This window comes from Saccoglossus kowalevskii, chromosome 22 (assembly GCF_978046115.1).
Source record: "Saccoglossus kowalevskii chromosome 22, keSacKowa6.1, whole genome shotgun sequence".
NCBI classification, from domain to species: domain Eukaryota; kingdom Metazoa; phylum Hemichordata; class Enteropneusta; family Harrimaniidae; genus Saccoglossus; species Saccoglossus kowalevskii.
In genome coordinates, this window is record NC_140662.1 from 26,722,699 (window position 1) to 26,737,079 (window position 14,381).

At 35.8% G+C, this 14,381-nt stretch overlaps 1 protein-coding gene across 1 annotated transcript; it reads right to left on the minus strand.

The window, feature by feature from the left end:
* Window positions 1-7,077: 7,077 nt before the first annotated feature.
* On the minus strand, window positions 7,078-9,920 carry LOC146729463 (zinc finger protein 711-like). Its single transcript, XM_085495619.1, has 2 exons — window positions 9,831-9,920; window positions 7,078-8,768 (listed from the first exon to the last, which is right to left on the minus strand). Exon 2 carries the CDS (start codon window positions 8,763-8,765, stop codon window positions 7,779-7,781), a length of 987 nt encoding a protein of 328 aa, XP_085351745.1. The 5' UTR covers window positions 8,766-8,768; window positions 9,831-9,920; the 3' UTR covers window positions 7,078-7,778.
* Window positions 9,921-14,381: the final 4,461 nt, after the last annotated feature.

The window sequence follows — 14,381 nt, forward strand, 5'->3', positions numbered from 1 at the left end:
TTTCTAATAAAAACGAACACAACTGCGTAGCAGCAAGCGATCACAGATGCTCAATCCGGACATGCTACGTTTCACAAACGTTGAATATTACCAGAGGTACATTACTTGGGGTTTGCAACTCGCATAGTACTGTATGGTGACATCATGTCAAGATCCCATTCAAGTCTCTTCTTGTAGATAGCGAGACTGAGGCTACGACCTTCTGACATGACGCATATCAATGTTCAAGGTTTGTAATGAAAAAAATAAACTTTTCTTGTCACCATCATAGTGAAAAATGTAATACATCGAAAATGTACAGAAAATATAGTTCTCGTAATCCGTCATATCGTGGGCAGCTATTTTGATCCACCTGGACATCCCAGTATCCTAGTTACCTCGGGCATGCGCATTCGCATTTTTTCTGAGTTGGAACGCTTATGCGAGAGCGAGATTGTGACGGGATCTTGGTATCATGTCACCGTAGCTACAAACCCCAAGTAATGTACCTCTGATATTACTCAGTAGTGATTAAAATAACGCACAAAAAATAAATTCGTTGATTCAAATAAAATTCAACTTAGTTTCATCGTAAGCAAATGATTCCGATCGCATATAAACGCTCCATGCGGTAGGGTATCCGTCTTGTTTCTCTTGCGTAAGTTGAGCTAATAGGTCAAACCGCTAATTAACCAATCAAAATGCTGGATGATGCCAACGCGTTCAAATCACCATAGCTCATTTAAATATGTTAATGTTATTGAACGCAACGCGGTTGAGATTTGCCGATGTTGTAGTACGCTCTTTTAGCTTGGATTTTGATGGGAAAATGGCATGATTTTTTTAAATAAAAAAATAGTTGTTTTCAAAGATGAACTTAGCATAAGAAGAATAATTTAACATTGTTTGCAGTGATAACAGCTCTTTGTCCAAACGGAGCTTACGCTAGTTACAATAAAGACGCTCTTGAATAAAAACTTAAATAGGCAGATTTAGGCGTCAATAACGATTGAAATGTCCGATAAATTACGACAAAATGTTTTAAAAAATAAATTTAAAAACTGCCGAAAATCGCCCTGGACGACTTCTTGGTCCCATTTTTTTAACGCGACCATACACTGGGTTTGTTTAGCTGTGAAGGGTTAAAATACGTATTTCACAACCGGAAATTCAACAGACGAACTTGTTTCTTCACATGTTTGATTATTAGCAACTGCAACAAGAACAAGATTTCGAGAGTCTACAACAAAAAATCCTAAGGGCTCCTAAACAATATTATTGCAGAGAAAGTGTCTAGACGTATATAATATGGTCACGTTAAAAAATCGGCGAGGTTACATCATATTCCGTTAGTTCCTCCATGATACAATGTAACAACAGGATTACGTGAATATGTATATGCCTATTCACAGGTCGCAGTACACACAAAATCCACAGAGCTTTACAGGGACCCGGGACTTAGACTAGGAGTATACCAATTTTTCATTTAGTTCATATATGGCATCATAATTTCATTTTCGAAGATCTATTTTCATTAAGTGTGGCGCCGACCAGAAATAAAACGGTACATTAGCGATTTAAAAAAAAAAAATCAACGCTGAATTCCACCATTTACAAAAAGTTTCCATTCGCCAAAGTTGAAAACACAAACTTCCTCACAATATCATTTCATACAGTATATCTATTCACAATTTGTAAAAATTACGAAGTTCGACCCGCAGTTTCACTGTTTCAGCTAGTTTCCCGGCCGATCGCGTTGTTCCAACGGTCTACTACGACAAAATTGGACAATGACATTCTCAATTTTCCCACTGTAGCACATTTCCAATGAATGAGAGATACAACAATTTTACGTAAATATTAATTTATTTTCAGAAAATTACGGGATGTCTTGACGTCGTTGACAACGCGATATCAATGCCACTCACACTATGTACATTTTAGCACTAGATCTAGTGCCATTTTTGCACTAGATCTAGTAGTTTTTCGGATTAGTGCTACTAGCACTAACCACTCGCACTATGTCCATTTCGACACATTTACATACCTCGGATACAATAAGCGTGTTTCGTTGTGACTGGAGATCGTGATTATGATCATCGGGCAACATTGTCGTCTTCAGCATCATCTCAATATATCATTTTCAGCATTTCGTGAGATACTGGTGATCCAAAATCGACTCAAACGTCATAGTGATCAACGTTTAACAATATTATTGAGTTGTAATCGTTAATCTGGGACTGCAGAGAACGCGGTATATTACAACGATTTAAATTTGAAATTTACATACAGACAAGTACTGTAACGGTATCAAGATAATATTGAGACTGAAATGTCACAATTGTATGAACAAACCACATGGTAAAAAACTAAACTAAAATGGTCAAAACGTACTTTCATTTACTCGTACTATTTATAAAGAAAACCTGAATATGTGTCACAATGACACGACATGGATGTTGTAGTTGTGTGGGGGATGTTCTTTACATTTCTATGAACATTATCACATGACTACTTATACCAACGTTGGGTTGTCCCTAGTTATATAGTGTCCGAACCATGCATGACAAGTAAAGCATTTGAGTGAAATATTATGGCCTTGATGTATTTTTAACTTTGAGAGGTCTTTTACATGAATCAGATACTCAGTAAACAGATGAATCAGATACTCAGTACACAGATGGATCAGATACTCAGTAAAGAGATGAATTAGATACCCAGTAAACAGATGAATCAGATACTCAGTACACAGATGAATCAGATACTCAGTACACAGATGAGTCAGATACTCAGTACACAGATGGATCAGATACTCAGTAAAGAGATGAATTAGATACCCAGTAAACAGATGAATCAGATACTCAGTACACAGATGAATCAGATACTCAGTACACAGATGAGTCAGATACTCAGTACACAGATGAATCAGATACTCAGTACACAGATGAATCAGATACTCAGTAAACTGATGAATCAGATACTCAGTAAACAGATGAATAAGATACTCAGTACACAGATGAATCAGATACTCAATACACAGATGAATCAGATACTCAGTAAGCAGATGAATCAGATATGCTGAACTGATCCGTGGTACATCATGGCTATTTCACAATGTAATCTCATCCTTACAATTAATTCAATAAAAATTTAGTATAATATTCATATTTGTGACTCGCTGTTAACATAACTCTGTACTATGGTATTGGTGATATATGAATTGGGTGCCATAGGATGGTACTTGATGGCCAACCAACCTAATCAAATATGTATATTTTGCATTGTACGAGTGCAAAATACGTTATTAGGAAATTAGGATATTAATACCAGCTGTTTTATACGCATGCGCATTGGCCGATCCTGTCAAATCTCGTCATCTGTTTTGGGGCGTGTCTGGTCGATGTGAAATTGCTTCAGCCATTGGGTAACGGAATTAACTGATGTCTGTGTGAAAACCGCTGTAAAGTGGCGGTAAAATGAATTTGCGCGGTTTTACCAACATAGTAAACACTGAGTAAACCAAACTTAGAACTCGCGATACTAGTGCAGACGACTATGGTTGAACAACCATGAGAAATAAATGGCGGGACTTTGGTGTTGCACATTTAGCACAGAAATAAAAGACACGCCCACAGTTGGACAACCAATAATTTTATTATTGGTCACGATGAACCACGGATCATCTGCACGTCCTTTGTAAACACCACATACACGATGTGCCACCATCCAATGGCGGGATGTGCTGCTTCCTTTGTGTACAATCAGCGTCAACTTCATGAGAGACTCTTCTTGCTAAGCCAGTCCGTCTGGTGGCGCCCTACTATTTCACCAATAACCAAATATACTATTATCCTGTTCCCGAATTGGACATTTGTTTATTTGGAGTAATTTCCAATTCTACGCCAGGTCCTTAGTAATTAATGATTCCACGTATTTATTTGGCCGTTATTTGACAGACGTAAAATGCCATAATGTTAATTCGCGGAAATTTAAACACACTGATACTGATAATGAATTAAAAATTTGCCAAAAAATACTAAATTTGCTATCTCATGAAAATAATTAAAATCAAAATATTTGGCAATATATTAAGTTTTGCGTCGCATGCACACGATTGAAATATCATATAAAATGGGCCTAATATACTAATGTTGTATTTATTTATTTGTAAGAATGAGTTTACATCCTGGAATGGCCACGATGTACCACGGATCTGAACTGTCTTCGTGCATACTTTGCAGTATCATCGTAATAAGCTCATATAATGATTTCCTTATATTATACTATAAATCCAATATGTAATACAATGATGGTTATATATAGTGCTATAAATTCAACATTCTATTTAAGGGAAAACTGAAATACAAAGAAGACGTTACTGTAAGATTTGAACACACTACCAGCGAGTTCATTGGTTTGTTCTCTGGTGCTAATATGGCCAAAGCTATAATAAAGATCTCGGTACGTATGACATCAAATATAGTCTAGCATATGTTCACATATTAATAGTTTAGAAAGCCTGATATCTGATCATACGGCCTTTATCTATTACAGAGTAACTGTGGCATAGTGGTGATGACAAAAATCATTGAAAATGAACTGTAACATAGACTGAAAACATGACGACCGGAACTTAAGACACAAGCATAATTTTATATCATTCTACTCAAATTGATGACAATTACAATAGTAAACCTGACATGAAATGTGTAACCAATGTAGATAACTACATCCACTGATTCTTATGGTGCAATCTCAGGGATTGATATGTTCGCCTTTAAAATAATACACATGTTGACACGTTCGTATAGCCCTGTAGAGGGGAGGCAACTGGGGGTAGCTGGTACAGTTTTACGGGAAATAAAAATGGCTTTTTACAATTTACAAGGAAAAAAAGACGTTTTTACAGTTTACAGTGAAAATTGAATTTTGCAGTGAATTATGTCATCTAGTCGTTTTACAGTTGTGAAAATGTAATTTCCCTGGATTATTCTTTACGACTTTTTTTATTTGGATGTACATTCTTGTACGTACCGAGAAAAATGACACATTTTTACAGTGTACGAAAAAAACATTTGATTGATTACGTTGTACGTCTAGCCTGTGATTACAGAATTACGGAATTTATTTTTTCAATTTACGTTTTACGAACAAAAAAATATTGTAATTACGTTGAACGAAAATAACATAAAATTGGTTCCACATTATTGTATCTGAATCGTTGTTGGTTTGTAAGTCAATTTGTTATAATACAAGTTAGTGTATTATATAAATAAAAATACACAGTGTTTGTGGAGCGTAGTAAAGATTGAAATTTGAAATCATTCGGATGCACTGTGATGTGGTATGAATTGCGCCCTCGGCCAATGATAAGCAGGACACACAAGAAGGAAATGAAATTCATCTCGCAGCTACTAAATTACAAATTTTACAAAATCTGGCAGTGCTTTCAATGCTCTCATGTCCGCCCCCTCCAAAACCCAGGAGACAACCACAATGGGAACATGCAAGTACTTTGATAAATTTTACATTTTAAAAATAAATATTTTTTAGTCACCAATGCGCTATTGAAACTTGTGCCATGTTACTATAGAGACGCTAAATTATTCATACATTATACTCCGTGATTGCATCCAAAATATGCTTATTCCTGACACAGGGGGCGCTATTTCGAAGAATTAAGCGAATCTATATTCACTAGACTGTGAATGTATAACTGCACTCTAGACTGTAAATATATTCTCTTAGGTTGGCAATGTGTAATTCCATACTGTATGTGTGTACTGGGAGCTTATCTTTAGGACCCTGTATTGTAATGTTAAAACTGCATGATTCTAGTTTTGATGTTCACAGTCATGATATGCACAATCTGATTAAAATAAGATCCTGGTTGGCTTAATTTTTTAAATTTTTTTTTTATATAATTATTATTATTTATTTTAATTATTTACTATAATTATTATTATTATTATTTATTTTAATTATTTTTTAACGTTACAATTATTTTGCTGCAAGAATGGTTTTGCGCAAAACATGAGTTTAACCGCTTTGTAAGACGCTCTGTGATTGGCTGAGTAAATTGCCTGGTTCTGGAACGAGAGTTCCTATGCGGGTTGTTCAGATCCCCGTGGCTTTCACGAAAAAAACCATTCTTGCAGCAAAATAATTGTAACGTTAAAAATAATTAAAATAAATAATAATAGTAAATAAATAAAATAAATAATAATTATAGTATTTATATAAAAAAAAAAAAAATTAAAAAAAAAATTAAAAAAAAAATTAAGCCAACCAGGATCTTATTTTAATCAGATTGTGATATGCACTGAATGGCTTTGTAATATGTACAATGCGAGTTACACAGATAAATTTTATAAAAATTTTGTAATATATTTGTACATTTCTTCTAATTTTACTACTTTGCTTTCGATTATTTTATTTTTGTTGTAAATATTAAAATGTTTTTACTTGAGTGTGTGTCCCAATAATTTTGCTCAATGATTGACTTCATCTTCTATAGTGCTCTCTATGCCGCCCGTTTCATACAGGTCTAATAATAGACATCTATGGTGACATACATAGTCTCTTCTCTTCATCTATCGCTAGGGAAATGCACCAAGTAACAACTAAAATAAATCACAACAACACAGAATCTATACTTCAAATTCTTTAATGAACACTATGGGGCGCTATTCATTTGGATTAGTTATGAGTTGGTTACTATATATGAATGAAACAATAATGGATGCTATAAAGGAAGCTCACTCGTTGGCAATTTAGTAGCTATGTGGATATGATATAGTTGTAATACAATTGCACAGAGTAACCCCCCCCCCTCCCGGTATATCTACAACTACATTGCTACTTTCTGATGCATGTCAATCCAACAAGAGATTCTTCCGGGCAGTGAGCATAAGGGGTCATGTCTGCTTGCATGTGTATTTCTGTCTTTATATGTAACAGTTGATCCACAGTGATCAACAATGGGGATATGTAATAAAGGGTCGGTGCTTTCCTTACTGAGGGGTTAAATTAGTTTGTCTAATCTAAATACACGGTAATTGCTTATTTTAAAATAGCAGACAAAGTAGTGATTCTGAATTTCAAAATAGCAGGTAATTGACGTCATATTTATTTCAATTGATAACAAATATATCCAGTACATTTCACATTATTTTACAGCACTGTCATTCTACTGGGACATACCATTATGTAACAGGGTTGTACGTCTCGAATTCTGCAGATTTAACACAGCGGTGATGTGGTCTTTACGCCAACAAGTATAAACACATGTGGATCTTTAATTCTCATTGGTTTCCATTTGTAATTGTACATCACATTATCTATTAAAAAGTTTAGTTACTATTACCAGTAAATAAGTTGTGGTTTACAGATTCAACATGGCATCGTCTTTGTACAATACATATTAAAATCATATAAAGTCACTAAGATTGTGCTTAAAAGTAAATGTTCCATGTTGTGAAAATACAAATCAGAAATCAAAAATAACAATGTGCACCTGCTACTCAATATATATTACCATTGTACTAAGATAGATTTAAATAGACCTTGTCATCTCCATGAATAGCAGTATGGGTTCACGGCACAAGTATGGGAATTTATTTATAATTTGACAGAAGAAAAATATGTACCAAGTTTAAGAAGTATGGCCCGGATGTACGAGTGGACTGAGGAAACACAAATTCTTGTAATTTAACTTCACCCAAATGGGGACCTATAATAATGTTATAAAACCGAATCCTTGGTAACTGTTTCTCAAATTGAAATTTACAGTATAGCACTTATAACGAAAATCTCAACCGAAATTGTTCTTCCTTTTTACCTAGAAATGCAGATTTATCATCGATATATATTATTAAATTGTTGTGATGCAGTAAGATACTACTACCTCTCACATCACTAGTAGAATGTTTTGTTCCAATTACAACCTGTTTATGTTTACATTTTTTAGAGTGGTGCTGAAAAGAGTTAATGTGGCTATACATGTTACCACAATACTCACATTGATACTGTTTTGTATCACAACACCCCAATCTAATGTGTTGTTTCAGAGCGTCTAATGAAGGACACATTTTCCCACAGGAGTCACACATTACTGGATTGTCAACAAGCTTACAAAGCTTCTTTCTGATATGAATGTATAAACTGCTTTTTTCTGTAAAACCACTGCCACATTGTTCACACTTGTGTTTTCGTATTTCCTTTGTTGCTGCTGTATGGGATTTAAAGTCAAACTTTCTCAAATGACGTTTTAGAGTGTCTTTCACTGTGTACTGCTTACCGCAGTACTGGCACTCGTATTTTTTTTTATAACCTGAATGGATTGCCAGGTGATTCTTGAGAGCATAAGGAAATGAAAACAATTTCTCGCACACATTACACTTATAGCGTTTAATATAGCCTTTGGAACATACATCTTGGGAATCCCTATGCTCTGATTGGTGCACTCCACTGTGGCTCTGTAACGCATTCCAACTTATGAATGTTTTAGAGCACTCTTTGCATGTATAAGACTTGCCATGGGTCAACTGATGTCTTCTCAATGTTCTTCGGCTTTTAAAACTGTTACCACACACGTCACAGTTATACGTTGATCCATCATGTATTCGTATGTGTTCCTTTAAAGTACATTGTCTATTTGTACGATGTCCGCATTGGTGGCACAGGTATGGTTTCTCACCTGTGTGTGTCCTGATATGATGAATCAACTTTTGTTTTGATTTGAAGACCCGCTCGCATGTTTCACATATATGTGCCCACCCAGGCATATTCTATTTGAAAAAAAAAATGTATTTGTTACTCCAGATCGTTTGCCATTCATTTTGCAAAAATAATTAGAAAACACAAACATGAACATTCAGAAATGTTGGTTTATGATATTAATATAATAACATAGCGCATATTAGGGATTTTGAAGGCATTTGGCAAATAACATGTAAACAATGTAATCTCCTTCAATAAAAAAATGCCTTTGTCACATCATAATAATACCCCACGGGACACTCACTGTAAAAATTAATAGGTGTTTGAATAATCAAATCAGTGGATTATTACATAATACATATGTACTAAGTTTCATTAAAATTTGATTAGTGGCATTAAAGATATCTCTGAAACACTGATGAATTGGTTAATTTATGCAAATTAGGTAATGAGTCAGTACAAAATTTAACCCTAAACTCACATGAAAATTTGGTAATTAATACATATGAGTTTTAGTAAAAATACATCAGGTCTGTGCATTGTTGTAGGGCATCTATGTACTAAGTTCTAATGCAATCTATTGAGTAATTCTTGCGATATCATTGGAAAATCTGAAAATCGCAATTATGCAAATTAAGTAATTAATATGCACATATTTCAAACAAAAATAGGTCTGTGTGTTGTACCATACCAACTTTCATTGAAATGCAATGATTTGCTTTGAGATATCGTAGCTAATTTATATTCACAGATTTTAAACAAATTAATCAGACCTATTCAGGTCTGTGTGTTATCCCAGAGCATATACATGCCAAGTTTCATTGAGATTCATTTAATATTTCCTGAGATAATGGTTGAACAGACATACATACATACACACTAACTGCAAAGACTTCAATTGCCAGAACTAAATGAAGAAAAAATAGACCGTCAATGTTCCTACCACCCCCAGAATGCTTAATGGGCAATGGATAATGGCGTTATCGCAAAGATGAAAGCGAGAGGCAAGCACAATGCGGCCATCAACCGGGCTAGCAGTGGACCAGCAGAGTTGTTACGTACCTCGCCAAGTTACCAAACCCATGTTTAGACCATGTACATCCATGTTTAGACATAGTGTTAATACATACCTTTTAAGTAAGCGTCAGCTTCGAAAATCAGTTTAACGCCATGTACAAAGCGAGAGATATTCAGTGGGCTCAGCCATCGTTGCGCTAAGAACCCTGGGATAAGGTTGGATTAAAATCACACAGCCGACCGACTGCATTTGAATATGGGAGTTCAAGGACTGGTTAACACTGTAATAGTTTTTACTTTACGGTGAATCGTTGGGAAGCACATGATTGCACCTTTTACTCATGTTTGGGGCGTTTATTATACCATGTTATAAATAAGCTCATAGCTTATAAATATATTGTCTGTATTATGTATCGCGAGTTTGACACCTACATTCATTAGCTGTAAGACCAGACTTTTATTATCCCTTGTTTCGTGAACCCGCCGAATGAACAGGAACCGAGCCGTAATTTTTTCGCGCCCGCCGACTTGTAAGTGCAAAAAATTGCTAAAAAAACTTATTTTTATCTTCATTTTTTCCCGCCCGCCGCATAACAAACCCAAGTTGCATTTTCGTGGGAATATCATGATCAAAGTACGAACTTGAGTCTCGCGCAGATGGGATGAACAAAATTTTATTTCATTTCTTCTCTCCGATCAATGATCTCACTTACAATTCTTTGGGAATCACACAAATCTATTGAAAAAAAAAGAATTAATCCGCCCTCTTCAAAAAAAATGCCTTATAAAAACTCGAGAAACAAGGAATAAAAAAAGTCTGGCCTAACCCCGCACTGTACTTTTCATAGAAACGTGATTCAAGAGATGAACTTATAAACTATAAACTACTTCGTTATAACGAGACACTACCTCGTAATAATGAGACATGGAATTTCGTTTTATGAAAACAAATTTAAGATTACCTCGTTTATTTTTGTATTGATCGTCCTAATACGGTCCTGTACGTCGGATAGAGGCGGACGATCGGTTAGGAATATTCACCTGTGAGTATCCTTTGGTTTGCTTTCTTTGACTTGATTTGTATAGCATCTCGCATGCAAAATACTTTTTTTCTGTGTTTTTTTCTGTGCAAATATTTCTTTCCAGTTCTGCCATCGCCACAAAGTTTTTAATGGACAACCCCAACCGCAACAACACGTTTGCATGGAACCTGTCTGTTGACCCACAGAAGGACTAGCGGCTGCAATGAAGTTTGTAACATACTTGTAATTAAATTGTCTCAGCCAGACAACTAGTTTGTTCAGTTAAACATAACCTTGCAAGTCACGGATTTTGTTTGCAACACGAAATCAAAATATATTTATAATTCTGTTGGCACAACTGTCATGATTTATATTTCTGCTTCTTGGCAGTTGCCATGACATTCACTGATAACGGCTGGCTGATGAGGCCAGATAGCAGGACTGGCTGAGATCTGTCGACACGTTCTCATGAGCTTGTTATTCACAAGCGTATGCGGCATCTTTGAGGGTATATGGCTAGAGTCCAGAACTAATGATGTATATTATTGTCAATGTTATTGCAAGACCATTAGTGCCTATAAATATATAAATATTTATTTAAACTACATATTAATTTCTTCCTTTTTTTTTAATTTTAAATATTAGTTTAGCACTTGACTGTATGTTCTCTTCAAACAGAATGATGTCAATAAATTATTATTATTATCACTATCATTATTATTATTATTATTATTATTATTATTATTATTATTATTATTATTATTATTATTATAAACTGACGTTGACACTATGACGGTAGTTTTCCTAATGTAGTAACGATTAATCAATTGTGTTATGACGTGTAAAACTTTCGTGTGATTGGCTGTTTGTTTGGAGGCAACGCCTTGCAGCTTTGATTACTCAGCTCCTGGGAGCGAGGTTATTTGTAGATATGTTGGCGATCGCCTCTGTGTTTCCGGAAGTACTATGGGAGATTGCATGATGGGAGTGGAAAGTCTTTTGACTCCTCAGCTCCTGAGAGCGAGGTTATTTGTAGATACATGTATGTTGGCGATCGCCGCTGTGTCTGTGGAAGTACTATGGGAGATTGCATGATGGGAGTGGAAAGTCTTTTGATCAGTAAAATAATTTTAGAAAAGTGAAAACTAGAGTAACTGTGAAATGAAGGTTGGTTTTAAATATTAAATATCATGGAATCTGGATGAAATAATGAAAGGAAATTGAACTGGTATGAAAGGGCAGTGAATGTTGCATGAATGTAAGGTCAGATTCCAGAGGTCGACGTATGTCACAATACATTCATCATAGCGGCTGTCAACAACTATGGATGCAGTAAAAGCCTTGATTTGCAGTTTGCGTGAATGGCCGGGGTAAAAAATTCATGCACATTCTGTGCTTCAGTAACAATATTTGCTGCGTTTTTGTGCAATGGAAATTAATACAAGAAATGCTGCCAAAAAGACATTTCCTTCTAGTAAACAAAACAACCTTGGGACGTTTATCTTGACAAATTGAGAAGACGGAAATCCATTGGGACAGTCGCTGTTGGGACATACTAGTACTTTTCTAGGGTATCAAAGGTATTTTTGATTATTTGAAGAGGGAAACTGCTGCTTAATGGAAGAGCAAAGTTGTCGCCAATGTCATTAGCCACAGTAATGACCCTGCACATTAGTGACTGGCCAAGGCTAGTTGAAGACGTTTTTAGAGGGGTGTGACGAGCTAGAAGTATTGGCCGTGACTCCGGACTTTTCATTCGGGTCTATACAACACTTACATGTTACTGTCAGGAAGGTTTAATAACTTTATTACACAACCAAAACAATCAGAGGGATTAGTATGGTAAATAACAAAAGACTAAAATAATAAAAATAACTAAATAAAAGTAAAACATTAATATGACAAAATAGAAAAACAAAGTATAAAATACTACAAGTAACCTGTAGAATACTGTGTGGGTAATATTTTTTATATTGATTTTTGTTGCATTTGCAGCAAATAGTTACCAAACAATGAGAAATCTATAGGATTGAATATACCCCACAGCCTGCTTCACATGCATTGTTCATAGTTCATATGGTGCTTACACCAGGATTTAATTACAGCACCTAGGCGGTATGTGGTTACAGCTTAATGTTCGAGTAATCGCAAGAAATTGACATGACAATAGAAATTCATTAAAGACTGCCACTCCCATGCAATTAACAGCGAGTGAAATTCCTGGGATTGAAACATATATTTTGAAGTCACTGATGTAGGCAACGAATAACTGCAAGTTGACATAAAGACTAGGTAGTTTATTTAATCAGTGGTAAACTAGAGGCTGAAATTATAATTAATTTGTTTATTTCAATTTCTCCTGACGTCAAATAGAATACACTGGTGAAACACGGTAGTAACTGTGGGTGAAAGGATGTTTTGGGGTGTAGTTTACATTGTATATGGAGTGGTAGGGTCGGGTGTAATGTGTTCATTTCCAACTATTATGAAGTCACGTAGAATTTCACTTAATTTATTTTTGCTGACATGTTTTCAAGCATTACATGTGAATCTAATTTTCACTGCGCTGTGTCTCAATATAGTATGAGGGAAATGGCATATTCACTGGAATTTATTTCAGGGGAAAAATGTTTTCAGTGATAATGAAGTATTATGACAGACACCCTCCCCGTGGCTTTCATTGCGTATGGAAGTTATTTTCACGAGTGATGCGGTGTATCCTGCTGCCGTACTTTCACGAGCGAAGCCACGGGGAGGGTGTGGGGTTTTGTTATTATACACATGTCCCATATTTGATTATTTCATATTAAAAAAAGAACGTGCAACAAACCGGGATAGAAATTTAGATCGGGGAACCCAATTGCCCATTAATATGCTCCAAGACAGTGCTGCGACCTAGCAACGCTTGTCAGTGTAGAACGCGTGTCGCTGTACGTGTGAAAATAAAATAATCAGACGTCTAATTTAAGTCATTGTCCGAATAAATAACTCGTGGATGTTTAAGCGCGGTGGTCGTAGCACAGCGCGTGTTCGAATTTCATGTAAATAAACAATGTATTTTACACGCGTTGTATACGTCGCTGTGAGTCCCATATCGAACAGGACGCGACACGACGACTGTCGCCCTTTAGTTGGGACCACGACAGAACCAGAACTTAAACTGGGCGACTACGATACACGGTTGATGTTGAAGTTAAAAGTTCCTCCACAGATCTGTGCATTGGCAAACATGCCGTGCAACTGCGGTACTCCACTGACGGAATGACTTTCGTTGAAATCGGTCGTCGCTGACTCGTGAGCTGCACACTACAACCTCGTTTGTGATGTTGCTTGCTTGTCGTGGATAGACTGAGTCTTGGTTACCGGTTAAATTTTGCTAATTTGGCGTTGGTAATCTTTATTTGGAACTGAGTAACGCCGCAACGTCGCCAGCAGAAACCTCATGGTATATCGATGTTGATGATTGCGGCTCCATATTAATCGGAGATTTTACTGCGGGTCCAGGCAGCGGGTGGATCTTCCGAGAGCCCTTCAAGATTTATAAAACTCAGATTCCAGGTGGTCAACAAACATTAAGTTCTCCCAATCCTAGTATTCTATGTGATGTACATCTAACATGCCAAAAATGCTGGTGAACGATTT